This window comes from Sminthopsis crassicaudata, chromosome 1 (genome assembly GCF_048593235.1).
Source record: "Sminthopsis crassicaudata isolate SCR6 chromosome 1, ASM4859323v1, whole genome shotgun sequence".
NCBI lineage: Eukaryota > Metazoa > Chordata > Mammalia > Dasyuromorphia > Dasyuridae > Sminthopsis > Sminthopsis crassicaudata.
Genome location: NC_133617.1, coordinates 24,142,994 through 24,159,665, shown reverse-complemented (window position 1 = coordinate 24,159,665; position 16,672 = coordinate 24,142,994). Strand labels below are relative to the sequence as shown.

The following is a 16,672-nucleotide window of genomic DNA, read 5'->3' as shown; positions in this document are numbered from 1 at the left end:
AAGCAGCAGAATAAAATGTTTCCTAGAGGAAGCGTTATACCCCACCTGAATAACACAAATAAAAAGATCTTAAGTGAGGAAAACTCAGAAATGACAAGAAGATAAGTGAAAGAAACCAACACAAAAGGCACTCATACAGAAAAAGAAATAAAGTAAATGAAGGTCTAAGTGGCCAAGCCAGAGAACCATTTTCTTTTGTTTTCCTATTCCTATTCCATAACCTAGAATAAAGATCTGATAACTCAGTGAACATCATATTCACTGCAATTTTATATTCTTGACTTTTGAAATTAGCCTTCTTTGGGAGAACTGAGACCCATAGAAATGAGTGTAAACTGTTTGCATTTTTGTGTTTCTTCCCAGGTTATTTTTACCTTCTGAATCCAAATCGGTTCTGCACATATATATTGTATCTAGGATATACTATAACACATTTAACATGTATAGAACTGCCTGCCATCTAGGGGAGGGGGTGGAGGGAAGGAGGGGAAAATTTGGAACAGAAGTGACTGCAAGGAATAATGTTGTAAAAAATTACCCATGCATATGTACTGTCAAAAATTTTATAATTATAAAATTAATTAAAAAAAAAAAGTATAAAAAAAAATTGAGACCTGTAAATCAGGCCAGAAAGGAGAGGGGTGGTTGTGGAGGAGTGTGGATTCTAGGGGATATGTAAGTAGATGAGGGAGATCAGAAGTAGAGCTTTGATTAAAATTCATTCCACTCAGCATTTACTTCTATGTGGTTTCAACTCTTTGGAACTAGATGCCCTTTGAAGGATGAGCTCAACAGCGAGTTGCTCACTCAAATCTTGATTGACATCATCTACATCAGTCTCCTTTCCCCCCCGATTAGAGGACCGGATAGTGGAGTATCAAATTCCTTCCAGTGCTTTCCTTTACAGAGAGAAGAAACTAGACTTTTGCAGCTACTTCTCTGCCTAGTTTCAACTCTCTGGAACAAGATGAACTCACAGTAGGTACCCCCTGCTGTCTCATCTCTCCCTCCCTCCCTTTAGCCATTTTTCTGCTGCCTTTTGTGTGTGGTCTCCCTCTTTAAATGGTAAACTTCTTGAGGGCAAGTGCTATCTTTTTATTAGTTGTATCCCCAAGTGTTTAGCACAGTACTTTGAAATTTAATAAATAAATGGTTTTTGGATTGGATTAATTGGAAAATGGCCATCTCATATGAGGAAGCAGGCAAACATAAGAATAATTAAGAAAAATATTAGAGAGGAGACCCAATCACATAGGAGAAACATCTCTCTTTAAGCAGTATCTTAGGGCACCCCTCCCTTATACTTTCTGGTTGTAGACAGGATGGTGGAGGCCAGAAGAAGAGGACAGGTAAAGATGGAGAATAGGTCTAATCACTTTGGTCACTTGGACTCCTAACAGTAGTATCCTAATTGGTCACTGTTAACCATGTGAGGGAAACAGACTTTATTCAATCTTGATATCCTGACTGGTATCCAGTCAGCAGAAGCCTGAGTGAGTGGGAGAAGAAACATGGAAGAAAAGTGCTTTGCCCTGTGACAGAAAAGGATTGGCATTAAAGTATATTTTCATCAAGGATACCAGAGAAAAATTAGCAAAGTGATTAAATTATACAAAAGCTATTTGAAGTAAAATGAACAAAAATTAGGGAAAAACTCAAACAAAAAACCATTTCAATGAACAAGTACTTTGCCACAAAGGAAACAGTCAAAATTCTATAAAGATAACACAACAAATTCATCAAGGTCTCTGAAACAATGGAACAACTCTGAAAAATCTCTACAATGGATCAGAGAAGCAAGAAAGTAAAAATATCAGAGAAATAAGAAAGAAATCTGAGTTTTTATGGAAAAAAAAATCAGAGACTAGTGAATTTAGGACAAACTACACATATTCTATATAGATTATCTGAAAAAGAAAATGTCAGAGTTGAAAGGCAGAAAATACAGAAAAGGAAAACAATAGAACAAAATTTCCCAAAAAGATTAGAACACTCAGGACTTCTACCACACAAGAATGCTGAACTTGAACTTGAAAATAGGATGTGAAGAGATAATCTTATACAATTTTTCCAGACAAATATAATGAAAAATAGAACCTGAATGGCACACACCAATAAATCACACAGAAGAATTCCACAGAAGTTTGGAGGCAGATGGCAAAGTTCAGATGGAAAGAATCCAGAGAACAGCACCAGAGAGAAACCCCAAGTAACATTCTAATGAAATTTCAGGATGACAATGTAAATGAACAACTTTCATAGCTGGTGAGGAACAGAGTCTTCAACTTTCAAGAAGAGCCAATCAGAAAACCCAAAATTATTCTGTGGTCACATGATATCAACGTGTAAATTGGCCAAGTGGCAGGTTAAATACTTTCACAAAGTAATGAAAGACTAAGAAGTGAACTGTTTATTTTCTCATGACCGTGGTGTAAAAGGACACGAATGTAGATGAATGTCTGCTTTTCTTAAAAAAAATTTAAAAGATCTTATATTACCTGAGTAGCAACGAGGAGGCAAGGAGAAAGAACATCAATAATCTAAGGAAGCTGAGTTGCTGTTGATATAAGAAGAGAAATTGGAACAGAAGGTGGAAGTGATTTACTATTTCAGGCAAAAACAATCCCATTTCTTTATTAATAAAGCAACAGTATAAATGGCAGGATACAATAAAGTAACACCTGCCAGATGGAGAAAGGAGAAGGTGAAATATGGAGGTGGTTGATGACTGTCAGGACTTGAAGAGTGGGGAATGAAAGGCTTTCAATTTCTTCCTTTACTTTGGGGATGAAGAAAGATTAAAGATGTAATATTGAGAGGCAGATCACAAAAGAATGGAAGATGGACAGAGTAAAATCCCCACATCCCACAGTGTCTTTATACAAATGTGTGAATGAATAAAAGAGTTATGGTCAAATAATGACTAGGTGATACAGTAGACAGAATGTGGGATTTGGAATCTGAAAGATTTGAGTTCAAATCACCTCAAGTATGACCTTAAGCATGTCTCTTAGCCTCTCAGTCTCAGTTTCTTCATCTATAAAATGGATATAATAACAGGACTTACTTGTTGTGAGGACTAAATGAGATAACATATAAAGTGCTTTGCAAACTTAAAGCCAGGAAAAAGTTAGTTAAAACTTTTTTAGTCCAGTTTATCATTTATCAGAAATGATAAAGGCATTCTTTACAGATTAAGATGTAATGGAAATAGTGATATATAAGCAAAAGACAAAGGTCTCACTTGAGGATAAATCATAACATCCTGTATAAGGATCAAGTCAAAAAAACAAATGATAGAAATGATAAATAATTATGTTTACAAATAACAATAAAAATGAAGCAATACACCAAAACTTGGGGGATACAGTTGAAGCAATCTTCAAGGCGAAATGTATATCTAAGAAAACTTATGTTAACCATATAGACAAAGAGACCTAATAAACTGAGCATGCAATTAGAAAATTAGAAAACAAACATATTAGCAATCTAAAAATAAGTACAAATGAAGGCAGTTTGGAAATTAGAGGAGACTCTGAGGAACTAGAAACTAAAGTGATTATAGAATTGATAAACAAACCTAAGAGCTGGGTTTCTGAGGACTGACAAAATCAATAAACCATTAGCTAACCTGATTAAGGAAAAGAAAGAGAGGGAAATTAAATTACCAAAATAAAAAATGAATGAAGTGAACTTATAACACAGAGGAAATAAGTTATTAGGAACTACTATACATAATTACACAGCAAAACTGAGAAAGTAAAAGAAATTGATGAATATCTACAAAAAATAAATTGTCTAAAGAGAAATTAAAAAAAACAAAACAAAAGCCAAGGCATAGAGAAATCGAGTATTCCATTTTCAGAAAAGCAAACTGAATGAGCCAAAGTGGGTAAAGTCACTGAAGGATTTATAAATGAATTGCATCAAAATTTAAAGAAAAAAAATTAAAGAGTAATTAAAATTAAAGTGTAACTCATACCCATGCTTTAAAAAATTATCCCTCTCCCCCTAAAGAGATACACTCTACCAATTCCTTTTATGAGACACATATAACTCTGTCACCGCCACAAGGGAGGAAAAAAGGAGAGAAAGAAAAATATTGACTAAGCTCATTAATGAATATTGATGTAAATTTTTGTTCTAAGTTCTCACAAGGACCTATAAAAATATACCTAGAAAATAATTTACTATGACGAAATTAGATTCATGCCAGGGACATAAGGGTGATTCAGTGTTGGAACAATGATCATAATTAATCATGCAAGCAACCACCATAACAAATGCATAAAATTAATTCAGTGGATGACAAAAACGCCTTTGCTAAAACGCAGCCCTCATTTATGTTGTTCAATCATTCTCAGTTGTGTCCAACTTTTCATGACCCCATTTGGGGTTTTCTTGGCAGAGATACTGGCATAATTTGTCATTTTCTTCTCCAGCTCATTTCAGAGATGAGAAAAGTAAAGCAAATGGGGTTAAGTGTCTTGTTCAGTATCTTGAGGCCAGGTGTGAACTCAGGAAGATGACTCAAGACATGGCACTCTATCCCCTGTGCCACCCAATTGCACACATTTATGTTAAGATTCCTTAAGATTAAAGGACAAGAATGGAAGACTTCTCCTTAACAGGATCACAAGCATATGCTTAAAACCAAGGGACTAACATCATTTGCAATGGTAAAACACTAGAAGCTTTGTAAATTCTAACAGGGAAACAAAGATGCCCCATCTATTCGATATTATATGAACTAGTTCTAGGAACATTAACTATAACAATAAGGTAGGAGGACAAAAATCAAATGTATAAATACTGGCAACGGAAATAACAAAATAACCCTATTTGCAGATGACACAGGGGTACTTAGAAAACCCCAGAGAATCAGTAAAGAAGTAGAAATAAAAGCTTTAGCAAGGCAGCAAGGTAAATCCATAACAGTCATTAGTATTTCTATATATTGCTAACAAAAGTCAAGAAGAAGAAATAAAGACAGAGGTCATTTAAAATAACTAAAAAAGGCATAAAATATCAGGGAATTAATCTAAGACATACATTATTTGAAAAAAAAACTAGAAGGCACTTTTTAAGGAAACAAAAGAAATAAAGTTGAGAAATACTCACTATTCAAGATTATATCAGTAATTAACCACAAAAAAACCTTATACTAACTAAATTAATAGACAGTGCTACAATTCAAATTCAAATACTCAAAAAGGAATGCTTTATAGAACATGACAAAACAACAATAACAAAATATTCATTTGGAGGAAAAAGGTATTAAAGGGAAGTAATAATAAAAACATGAGTGATAATTCACATTATAAAGCAACAGTAATCTAAACAACTTGGCATCAGTTGAAAAAACAGAAAAGTCAGTTCAGATGGGGACTGTGCACAGGTTAGATTAGCAAGAAATAGAAGAAATTTAAAAAAATAGTCCTGTGTTTGAAAAACATATTATTGGAAGAAGAGTTCCTTTTTTAAACAAAAACTGCTGGGAATGCAGTTTGGCACAAAATACTATAGAAAAAAATGTGCTCAAAAAGGATGCAATATAAATATAAGAGGTCAAACTATTTTTAAAAATTAGAAGAGGTCAAGATTCAGTGTTTTCTAAAGTTAGGGCTAGGGGAGAATTTTTAAAAATTAATTTTAAAATTATTAATGATTTTTGTTTTTGCATCACCTGCATTTTCCAATATGTCTCTTCCCCTTCTAGAAAGCCATTCCTTCTAACAAGGAATTAAAAAACAAACAACTAGCAAATTATCACATCAAAAAGGTCTCAAAACTATAAGCAATTTTCCATATCCATAGTCCCTCATACCTTTGCAAGGTGGGAAGGTACCTTCTCATACTTCTTTCTGGGGCCGAGTTTAGTTATCATCATTTCACAACATGTTTTGGAGCATTTAGGATCCTTTGAGTGTTTCTCACATGATATGGGATTATTTGCATTTTTCATACTAAGTGACTGGGAACATAGTTTCATGGGATCATTCATAATTTGTGATTCTTTTGATAGCAAGGAACTAGAAACAAAATAGATGCCCACTGAGTAGGATTAGCTGAGAAAACTAGACTGCATGGGATGAAAGTGCTAGAATTAATATGAGCTTTCCAGGTCATCTATTTTATTCCTTTTTATTCTTTTTTTTTTTTTTTTTTTTTTTTTTAAACAGATAGGAAATCGAGGCTGTTAAGTTAAAGTTAAATGACTTACCCAGAGTCATTTACACAGGTAGCAGAGCTGGGATAGGAATCTCTGACTCCAAATGTAGCATCTATGCCCTAACAATTTCAATGTAATGTGATATTAATGCATAATGGCAAATGATGGATATGAGGGATTTAGAGAAACATGGGAAGTTGCACATGGAAAATAAAATACACAGAACCAAGAGAACAATATACACAATGTTTATATACTTCCTTGGGCAAGAAACACTCACTAAAGGGGTGATTGAAAAATCAATGCAAGTTTGAAGAAACAAATGATGGAACTTTAGATCTCCTGGCAGAAGGTAAGGACCTCTCAGAATAATCAGATATGGCCATGTTAGATAGTTCTGCTTTATTTTTATTTGTCAGAAGGGAAGGTTGGATCTGAAGGGAGATGAGCACTAACAGCTAAGAAATGTCAAGATAAGAGTTTTTATTTTAAAAGGATGGCAGAAAAACAAACAAAATCCATACCCTTCTAAGGAGTTAACAAGATACAAGTCGGATACAAGGTAACCTTGGAGGGGAAGACAATAGTAACTGAAGAGGGAGATTAAAAAAAAAAAAGGTGGGTATGGAAGTGAATTTTGAAGGAAACTGGGGATTCCAAGAAACCCTAATGAGGAGGGAGATAAGGTTGGAGGTAAGAGGACAGTCATGGAGGTAGAAGATGAGCTTCCATGTGCCTCAAGTAGACCAGTACACCTACAGAATAGAGGAACAAGAAAGGTAGGAAAGGGGATATGAGAGAACAATTTGTCTGACTGTAGAAGACCTGATTTGGAATATTGATTCTTTTCCATATTAGTTGGGCAAGACAGGGCATGGACAGTATTTCTAGGTCTCAGTTTCCTTACCTGCAAGGTGAGGATAGTATGTGCAATACAGGGTTGGGAAAAAGTGCACTCTAAGTCTAAAAAGCATGATATAAATGTTAATTATTATGATTTCAAAAAGACTATGGTGAAAAAAATCAACTTCTCAAGTCTAAAAAGAACTATGTCTTGCATAAGAAAATGATGTGGACTCAAATCAAATTTTTTGTCAATCTGAATATTGGATTTCCACCAATTTCAATCATTTCGAGGAAGATGGTTATCCAGTTGCATCTGATTTTATGGACTCCACGCTTATTAGTTTGTGGGGTTTTCTTAGTCAAGATATTAGAGTGCTTTGTCATTTCCTTCTCCAGTATGTCTCCATTTTGCAGATGAAGAATTGAGACAAATAGGGGTTGTCACTGACCCAAGGTCATACAAGTAGTAAGTGTCTGAGGCCAGATTTGAACTTTTCCTGGACTTAGTTCCCCTTTTCAAGGAAGAAAGAGAATATTAAATACTCTGGAAGCCACTTAAATACCTACAGAATTCCCTGTTTTCCCAGATGTTCTTTTGATCCTCTACCAGCCACTTGTCCATTACATCCCTCCAAGTTGTTGTTGTTTTTTTTGATGCTATTTTATAAAAAGCTATTGGTTTTAACCATGTACACTTCCCCCTCTCTCCCATGCAACTGCCATGTCTGTCATCAACTCCCCAGCACCATTCTTGGCTGAAGAAGAGGTGGGGGAGGCTCTCTACGCAGTTCACACAGGAAGAACCAACCCACTCTTGCTAAACATTGACATGTTTTTGTTAAACATCCTGGTCAATGGTTAGATGTTCTATATATCTGCTCTGGAGGGATACAAAATGAATGATTACGAAAAAGAAGCTGTATTTCACCTTCTCGAGATCTCAACCCTCGGCACTGAAAAGTAACACCCTCAACTCTCCTCATCCTTCGCTCCCTCCCCCCCAGATGACATCCTTACTCCCACTCCCACCGTGGTTTTGATGAGTCCTACTCCTAGGGAAGAAATCCTGGCTGGATGATGTATTAGAATGCCCAGAGGGAAAATTGTCTAAAAATAAGGCAAATACATTGAAACATTATTAGGGACCATTTTTTTTTTGGTAGGGAGCATTTTTCATTCGATGTATCTCCACTCTCCCCATCTTTGCTATTTAAATACAGGAACAAACAGGAAATTCATATCGGGAATTCACTCAATCTTCATTTTAAAATATTGTCTTGTAGCCACAATAAAGGCACTTAGAAATGTGGAAGGCAGGACTTCAAGCCATTTACTTTTATTCATCTTGAATAAAAATGACTTAAAAATATTTGAGATCAAAGGATCTGGGGATATAAAGAAGAGCCTGTAAATGCTGACACAATTTTATTGAATACTGCAAAAGTCAGACAATCCAGAATTGGAAGTGCCTGTCACTGCAAACACGCTTAGATTTACGAAGACATCGTAAAATATAACAATGATTGATCAAACAGTACTTTCCGAATAAAATGCCTCTGTCTTTGAAGACCTGATAGAAAGAAGCAATCACGCAACCAAGGGAGATGGAACTAAACCCAATTACAACTTACACATTAATCAGAACAACAAGATTCACTTTCTCCCATCAAAATCTTGCTGCTTCAAGGGAGGTTGGTTTGAACACAAGAGTCACTGACCACATTTCTTCAATGAGCTAAATGTGCCCGAACACCAAACCCTCACTTTTTCTATCTCTTTATTTTATGACACCCACCCACCCAATGTGATCATGAAAAAGGTGTACATTTTTGCATTACAAACATTTATTCTGAATGATTAGTCACAGGCTTGTAAAAATTAATCCTTCAGCGAAATCAGACATGCAAAGTTATCCCACTTTTACTCTCCAGTGTTATACAAAGTTTAGTACAGAATACAAATTTTTTTGGGGGGGTATTTTTAGGCCAGAAAAGGTGAGACATTTTACTCATGTCACTTCTAGGTTGTGGGCATGATGTGAAATTTGGCAGGTCACCTTTGGTGATAGTCTGGATAAAATTAATCATCTTTTAATTATACCTCAAAATTCAAATGTTTATATTCACTTTGGGAAAAGGGATGAAAATATTATGTCCAAACATTTAACATTTTTTTTTTAAACACTTAAAGGTTCTATTTACAGATTGCGGTAACAAGTTGCTTTAAAGTGGACAAAAGTTTTGGCAATTTCTCAAGAGAAACTTATGCTTTATTGGCATATTGGGTCCAAAACAGACTTTTAGAAAAATATAAAGTGCCCAAAGGACAGCTTACGTTAAGAACCTCCTTCCTGGAACCAAGTGAAGGGTCACTTAAGGAGCACATTTAAAAACACTCTACATACATATTTACAATTGTTTCAACCAAGTCAAAACCAACCATATTCTGATCTTTACCTCTGTAAGATTTCACTGTCAAGTTCTCCCTCTAAAGCAGGACAGGCTCTCCAAGAGTCTCCCTGAAGGATCATTTACTTTCACACTTTCAAACTCCAGTCCAAGTGAGCTGCCTTGAGTCTGGACAGAAGAGGGATGTGGAGGGTGGCTAAAGCTCCTTTTTGAGCTGGTAGGAGCTGGGCAGCCACGGTCTCCGTGAGGCTATTTAATGCTACGTGGCCTGGTGATCTCTGATGGCCTTTCCCAGAGCTGCTGTGGTCACCAGGGTTTTTACTGTGTAAATAAAACATTCATCAACACATTGAGAAAATAATGCATGCAAGTCAACAGAGAGAATGTGGAGGAGTGGAGAGCACATCCGCCTCCTTAGAACCTTATTTTTACTACATTAATTGCAATGCCTTAAGCTTACAGGCATGAGGATCAGAAGCGGACTCCAGCAGCAGCTCCCAGTCCCCTGATATACGGCATTTGCTCATTGGAGGGTTGTCAAGCTTGTGAAAAGCGCAGGGGTCTACCAAAGCTGCCTCAATGCTCGCGCCTCCACATTCCAAGCCAAGTAAATCTCAGAAGAAAACAGCAGACTACTGGTCTACCATCCCAGACGTTCCCAAGCAACTTAATTACAGTTTGCTTGTGCTGATGCTTTCTGGCCCTCGGGACTTCCTAAGGGGTATGAAACAGATCCTTTCCTTCTCCTTCCCGGTAGGTTGTATTGCTCAGGTCAAAGGTGAGACAGGTCATCAGACCGCCTTTTTTAGGTCTTGGGAGGTTGGGGGTCAGAAGGCACCCAGCTGGCTTTAAGCATCAGATGGGCACTCGTCCATGCTGTGAAGAGCGATAGATCAGTGACCTGATCCCTTGGCAATGATCGCTTCTCAATTGCCAAATTTAGGGAGTTCAAAGGCAGCCAGATAGGGTCCATATAGAAAAACCCAGAGCACAATCCTCTCAAGAATGTTCTCGAAATAGCGTTGAGGTGATAGAAATAGAAGAGAACAATCTCTGGTTGGGGTAAGAATGTGAACTCATGAGCTAGGGGAAGGAACTGAGGATAGGACAATGGACGGTGCTCTCCACACGCTAGAGAAGAAGCTTCCCACAAAGATCAGGAGGAAAGTTCCAATGGCCTTTAAATTCATTGAAATGAGGGTCTCTAATAGAGAGGCCCGGAGACTTTCCAGCCACATTTTTAGGATCCCTTACAAGTTAATTTCCAAATGTTTAATTAAACTCATGGATAAACAAGACAAACTCGACTTACGATTGCACAAATTCCGAGGGAAATTTGATTTAAAAAATTATTATAAGCATGTATGACCCCTTCTTGTTCAGAAAATTAAATCCTCATGGACACAAATTACAGTAAGCAACAAGATTTAAAAAATGGTTAGGAGGCTAAATACAGTGCTGACCATAAGAGCTTGAGAACAATAATTCCTAATAAATTGTCTCCTCAGGACGAGCCGTGTCACCGACCGACCGTACTGCCTTCCAAATGATTTCACTCATGGCGGAGGCAGGTGACGTCATCTTCGGATCGGAGCGCTAGCACGCGTTAGAATTATTTAACTTAGAAGGTAGCTGATATCATTGGTTAAGAAGTGCAATTCCTGGTTGGAGATTGAGCCTGAGGACCATGGGGACCATGTGCTCCCAGAAGCCGGTCCTCGCAGAAGGGAAGGGCAGCTGTTGCAGACGCACTCACTCGCCTACTGTCCTCCGTCCACCCTCACTCTTTGTCCTCCTTCTTGGTACTGTAAATATTCTGTACGGTTTCACATACAAACTCTGAATCCTCTGGGTACCGGATTTCTAGCTCCGTGTTTGCTACATAATGAGTTCCAGTAAACTCTGAAAAATAGCGACCGACATCAGGGTGAGAGATTTCTTGAGGTTCCATGTTATATTCCAGATTTTCTGTTGGAACAAGAGAGGCAGATCAACATGGGAGACTTATCTGGAGAACTCTGTGCTTCCCTACAGAATGAGCCTCTCAGAAGTGCTCAGAGCTGGTGGGACCTCAGAGGGCCTTGCGGCCAGGCTATGGGTATATAAGGAGCGTTCGCTTCAGTGGTTCGTGTGTCGCCTTTGGACCCAGAGAATACTGGTTGGATCTTCAGTCTACAATGACTTGGACCTCTCTGGGCCTCGGTGCGGGAGGCGAGGGAAGGCAGGGAGCTAGCTTTGAAGACTTCGGATTACACCGCAAGTCACAAGCTCCTAGGCAGCCCCTTTCACTTTGGAGAGCTCTGAATATTAAGAAGTTTTTCTTTACAGAAAACTATCAATAACAACATGTTATTAGAGTGGCTTAAGGCGTACAGAGTTGTTCCTCACAGCAAACCTGTGAGCTCTGTCGTAGAAACATTTTTAGTCCCCACTGGACAGGAAAAAACCAAACCAAACCAAACTGAGGCTCTGAAAAGGTAAGTGCTTTGTTCCTAGTCTCCTGGTTAGGAAACATCCAGTTTGCTTCCCACGGACTGCTGCCGCCTCTCATCACAAGTCACCATCAATCTTGGCGACTTCTCCCACGGCTCCCAGATTTGGAAAACATGACAGTTTTTTCAAATGCTTCCGGAGAGCCAGTGGAAATAACACTTGTTCTGAAATTAGAGGCGATGGGTCCAAATATCCTTCTAACATATTACCTCTGCTACTCTGGCCAAGTCACTTAACAGCTCTGTGACTCAGTTTCCTTATCTGTCAGCCAAAGATTCTGAGGGGCCTTTCTAATCTAGATCTAGGATCTTGTCATATCATACTAGGAACAGCCAGGGTTAGCCTCTGCTCTTTGTCTCAGGAGAACCACTGCTCTGGCTCTCCCATTTTCTAATTATACAGCCAGCACAAGAGAGATGAAGCTGAGCATGACTACAACAATAAGGACTCTGGTTTTGGTTTTCTGAGATGTATCCTGAAGCTACCTCGAGTTCCACGAATATACCGTTGGCCTTTCAGCAGGGCTCCCGTGGAATGCTTCCGTTTCCTCATCAAGAAGAAAACTCTAGTTCCCAACATGGAAGAAGTAAAGTATTTCTTTAAAAGTCTGACTACAGGCTCCTCACAGCAAAGCTATATAATAAAAAAAAATATATCAATGGATTCTCTCTTTACGAGGAGAGCATCTGCGGTAATGCTATGACAGTAAAAGTCCCGGAAAGCACCAATGGCTTTGACAAAATCCAGACTTTTAATGGCTAAGGGAACATCCCTTCTTTTGAGGGCTATTTGTAACCAGTAGCAAGAGGAACCAATTAGCAAAGATTCAGAGACAAGCAGCCCTCAGGGAGTGCTCAGGATGATGTAATCATAGCAGGCTGAAACCTGGACAAGGGGGAAGTCAAGCTGGGGCCCATCTTCTGTTTGCATTTTCTGCTTTCCAAATTTAGAAAGGGGAGACAGGATGATGGGGAGGGGAAGGAATCCTACCAAGAGACAATCCCTACACCTGCCTTCCAGAGAGAGGCCTCTTCTGTTCACAGCAGGCAGAGAGTTTAAAGTAAAGTTAATTCAGGTGGGTAATTTATCCCAACAGACTTTGTTTCTAGTTTCTCTCTAGTAATTCAGCCAACAATTTATAGCTTTGGTCTCCTTCATGTTTTATTATATGCTGTGTGCTGGCTGGCTGTGTACCTCCGGGGGGGAGTGGAGGTGCGTTGGGTAAAGAGAGTCAGCGTCTTATTTAGGATGTTGTTAATAGCCAGCTTGCCTCTACGGCAGCACGTACGGTGCCCTGGGAACTGGGACAAGCAGCAGACACGAAGGAGAGGCAATTGTTTGGGGGAAAGAGGCTGTCCCCATCACTGGCAGCGGCTGGAGAGAAGCATTAAGTCTGGCTGTGGTCACTTCCTGGGTAAACAGCCTGGCTGCTGGTCACTTCCTGGGTAAACAGCCTGGCAGGGCGAGGCGTGGCCAGAGTGAGGAAGCTGGAAGGGGCAGCTCTGTGCCTGAGATGGTCAAGATGGCTGATCACGATAACACCGACTACCCAGGGACTGGAAATCAGAGGGAGGCGGTAAATATTGATCTAATGAGAAGGATTTAGAATAAGCTTACCCAAATACTTATTTGGGGAGAGGGAAAGACAAAGAAAGGACATATGATGGTGTATTGTGCCGAAGCATTTACAACATAGACTTGTGAAAGTCCAGAAAACCACAAAAAATGCTCCCTCGCATTTGAGAAAGCCATCTGACTTTGACTCCTTCACTGAGGCGATGACACACGGGAAAAAAAGCAAGGCAGAAATCTTGGAGCCACTAAGAACTAGGCTTTTGGAAGAGTGGGGAAGCTTTAAGTTGGAACAGAACGATCTAGATGTCTGGAGATGTTAAAAAATGAGGCGAGGGAGACTGTTCTCAGCCAGCTGGGATGGCCTCAGCTCCCTTCTCTATAGAGGAAGTCGGAACACTTTATCTCCAAGGTCTCTTACAGGTCTAACAAGCCATGAGTTTGTAAAAGTGGCAAAATGTGCCCTCTGGTGGCAAAACCTTCACATTTAGTTGCTAAAAAGAGTTCTTATTTTGAGTAGATCTCCTATTACATAGATTACATACATACATATCTACATAATTACATGTAATACTTATGTATTTAAATGCATTTAAAATATTAATATTATTTAAATTCATTTGGTATCAATTCCATTGGCTAATTCACTAAGGCAGGGGTTCTCAAACTACGGCCCGCCGGCCAGATGCGGCCACTGAGGACGTTTATGCCCCCGCCGGGTTATGGCAAATGGGCTGAGACAGAGGGTGAGCTTTTGTTTTTACTCTAGTCCGGCCCTCCCACAGTCTGAGGGACAGAGAACTGGCCCCCTGTTTAAAAAGTCTGAGGACCACTGGTCTAAGGGATGCAGGGATTGGCTGAGGTCTCTATTAATGGTAACGCTTCACTAATGTCCTACTCGGATCCTCATTATTAGGAGGGTGGCCCTGGGTTCTAAAAAGCTGTGGCAGCAGAGTACAAACTGTGCTACCTCCTACTGAATAAGACAAGTTTTGCACATGGATCTGTCACTCAAGGATAAGTCTGTTTAAGTTCAGAAAAGCTAATTATCCCAAGATTTGATACGTGGTCATGAAAGTAATTTGGCCAAAGTGACTCAGAGATGGTTTAATAAGAGGTCAGGGTGCCCTCACTGAGAAAATGGTAGCTCTTGTAGGCCTGAGCTATTAATCATCATCATAACAGCTAATAGCATCTGAGTAGGGATTTAAGGTCTGCAAAGCTTTTTACATATTCACAGTAATAAGACCATTAGAACCATGCAGGAAAATTTAATCAGAGAAGGACATTTTGTACAGAAATAAATTTTAACTAAACAAATCTAGAAATACCACATGCTGTTTTTTAATTATGTCCAACCCTCCTTGACTCCATTTGGGGTCGTTTTTGGCAAAGATTTTACAGATGAGGAAACTGAGGCAGGGTGAAGGCTCTCACTTTCACCCTTCACTTCACAAAGGTGAAGTGACGTGTCCAGAGTCACACGGCTAGTAAGTATCTGAGGCTGGACTTGAACTCAGGAAGATGAGCCTTCCTGACTTCAAGTTTGGTGCTCTACTCACTGTACCATCTAACTTGCCTTACAAATACCTGAAAACGAACTTTAATAGGAGGTGACAAAACCCGGTTCTCACATTAGGATGACCAGAGCAATGGGGACGCTGATCACATATCAAGATCCTTAAATAACAGATAAATTCCACCAGCATCCAGTGTCAAGAGAATGAGGAAAGCCCCACTCCAAAGGGAGGGTCTAGAGGGGGACATAATGAGAAGGTTTGCATGGGGTCTGACCAGCTTACTGGTGAATTCACTGGATAGGCTATGAATCCACTGAAGCACCAAAGGCTCAGAAACTTATAATGATAGCTTTAAAAATCAGTCAAACTGCTGCTGAACTAGTGTCTGATTTATAATAAATGATAGTTTTAAAAATCAGTCAAACTGCTGCTGAACTAGTGTCTGATAACATCCTTAAAAATCTGTATTTTTATTTTTGTCTGTTACTTTGATGACACAGTTATTTATCTCTGGACATTAGTTGCTCCTATTCCTATCTTTAAGCACATAAGTGACCCAGGGATTTCACAGATATTTTCAAAATTCAAACCTGTAGCACTGTCTCTTGCAGAGTTGTTTTTTTTTTGTTTGTTTGTTTGTTTTTTTTGAGGTGGGGAAATGCAATCCAAGAAAATTAGATAGACCATAGAAACAGCACCTCCAAATCCCATATCCGTTCCTTCTTTCCCAGGTGAAGTTTTGCTTTAAAGTTAATATGAATATTCAAACTACAGAAATGTTGGCTATTGGGGTCTGAATTACATCTAAGTCTCGGGTACAAGGAAGTAAGAGAATATGTTCAAACGTGATGATGATCTGCTGGGAAATAAAGCAATCCCCTACCTGGGATAAATGAGCTCGAAGGTCTCTTCTAGAGTCCTTACTGGTTTCTCTGTCTCAGACTTCTGCCTCTCCTCTTCCTCCCTCCCCAGGTCTCCATCAAGGCCCAGCTCATTTCCCACCCTTTGCAAAAGGCCTCTCCCTTTCTTCCCCCTCAGACTTTTAGCTATGGCTATTGGCAGGCTGCCTGTGGGAGCTCCTGCAGAATCCGGGAATGTTCCTCCTTTGTCTGTGGGCCCAGTGTAGAGGAAGCATTTCACCAGGCTTCTTTCATGGAGCCCTCTATTTCTTAGAGGAGCTCACTTTGAACCAAATTCAAAGGCCCCTAGGGCAGTAATGACAAGCCCTAGCAGTGGCTTACTGTAGAGACATCCCATATCTGGAGATGGTGAGCACCCTCAGGAGTCAGGATCACTGATAAACACACAGTTCCCGGTTGCTCACTCACCTTGGGCTGCATAGCGACAAGAACCGTCTTCCACGAGGACGTTATAGAACGGCTGATGGTGGCCATGGGGCAGGCTGTGGACGTTCATGTTTCTGATCCACTCGTGTCCCATCATGCAGGTTGGGTCCCACCCGTAGATCACACAGTTATAGCCATACCTAAAGTAAGGAACATGGAGGATGGTCAAAAAGAACAGTCCTGGGGGAAACAGAAGAGGGCCCTGCCCATGGCTCGCAGGCTTAGGAATTCCCTCCCTGTTTCCGGTATAGAAAAGGATTTCAGCATTATCTCTCTAGCTCTCTCTCTATCCTCTCCCTTTCTAGGTGTGGTCAT

The 16,672-nt window shown here is 39.4% G+C and overlaps 1 protein-coding gene across 4 annotated transcripts in view; it reads right to left on the bottom strand.

Moving 5' to 3' along the window:
• FBXO21 (F-box protein 21) overlaps positions 1-16,672 on the bottom strand; it is a 149,898-nt gene that overhangs the window by 102,267 nt on the left and 30,959 nt on the right. For 3 of the 4 annotated variants that reach the window (XM_074296765.1, XM_074296775.1, XM_074296783.1), the window contains exon 11: positions 16,340-16,497. In XM_074296765.1, coding sequence (XP_074152866.1) covers positions 16,340-16,497 — 158 coding nt within the window. Of the gene's footprint in view, positions 1-8,323; positions 11,395-16,339; positions 16,498-16,672 lie in introns of those variants that run through there. The other variant, XM_074296793.1, reaches the window with a different exon arrangement.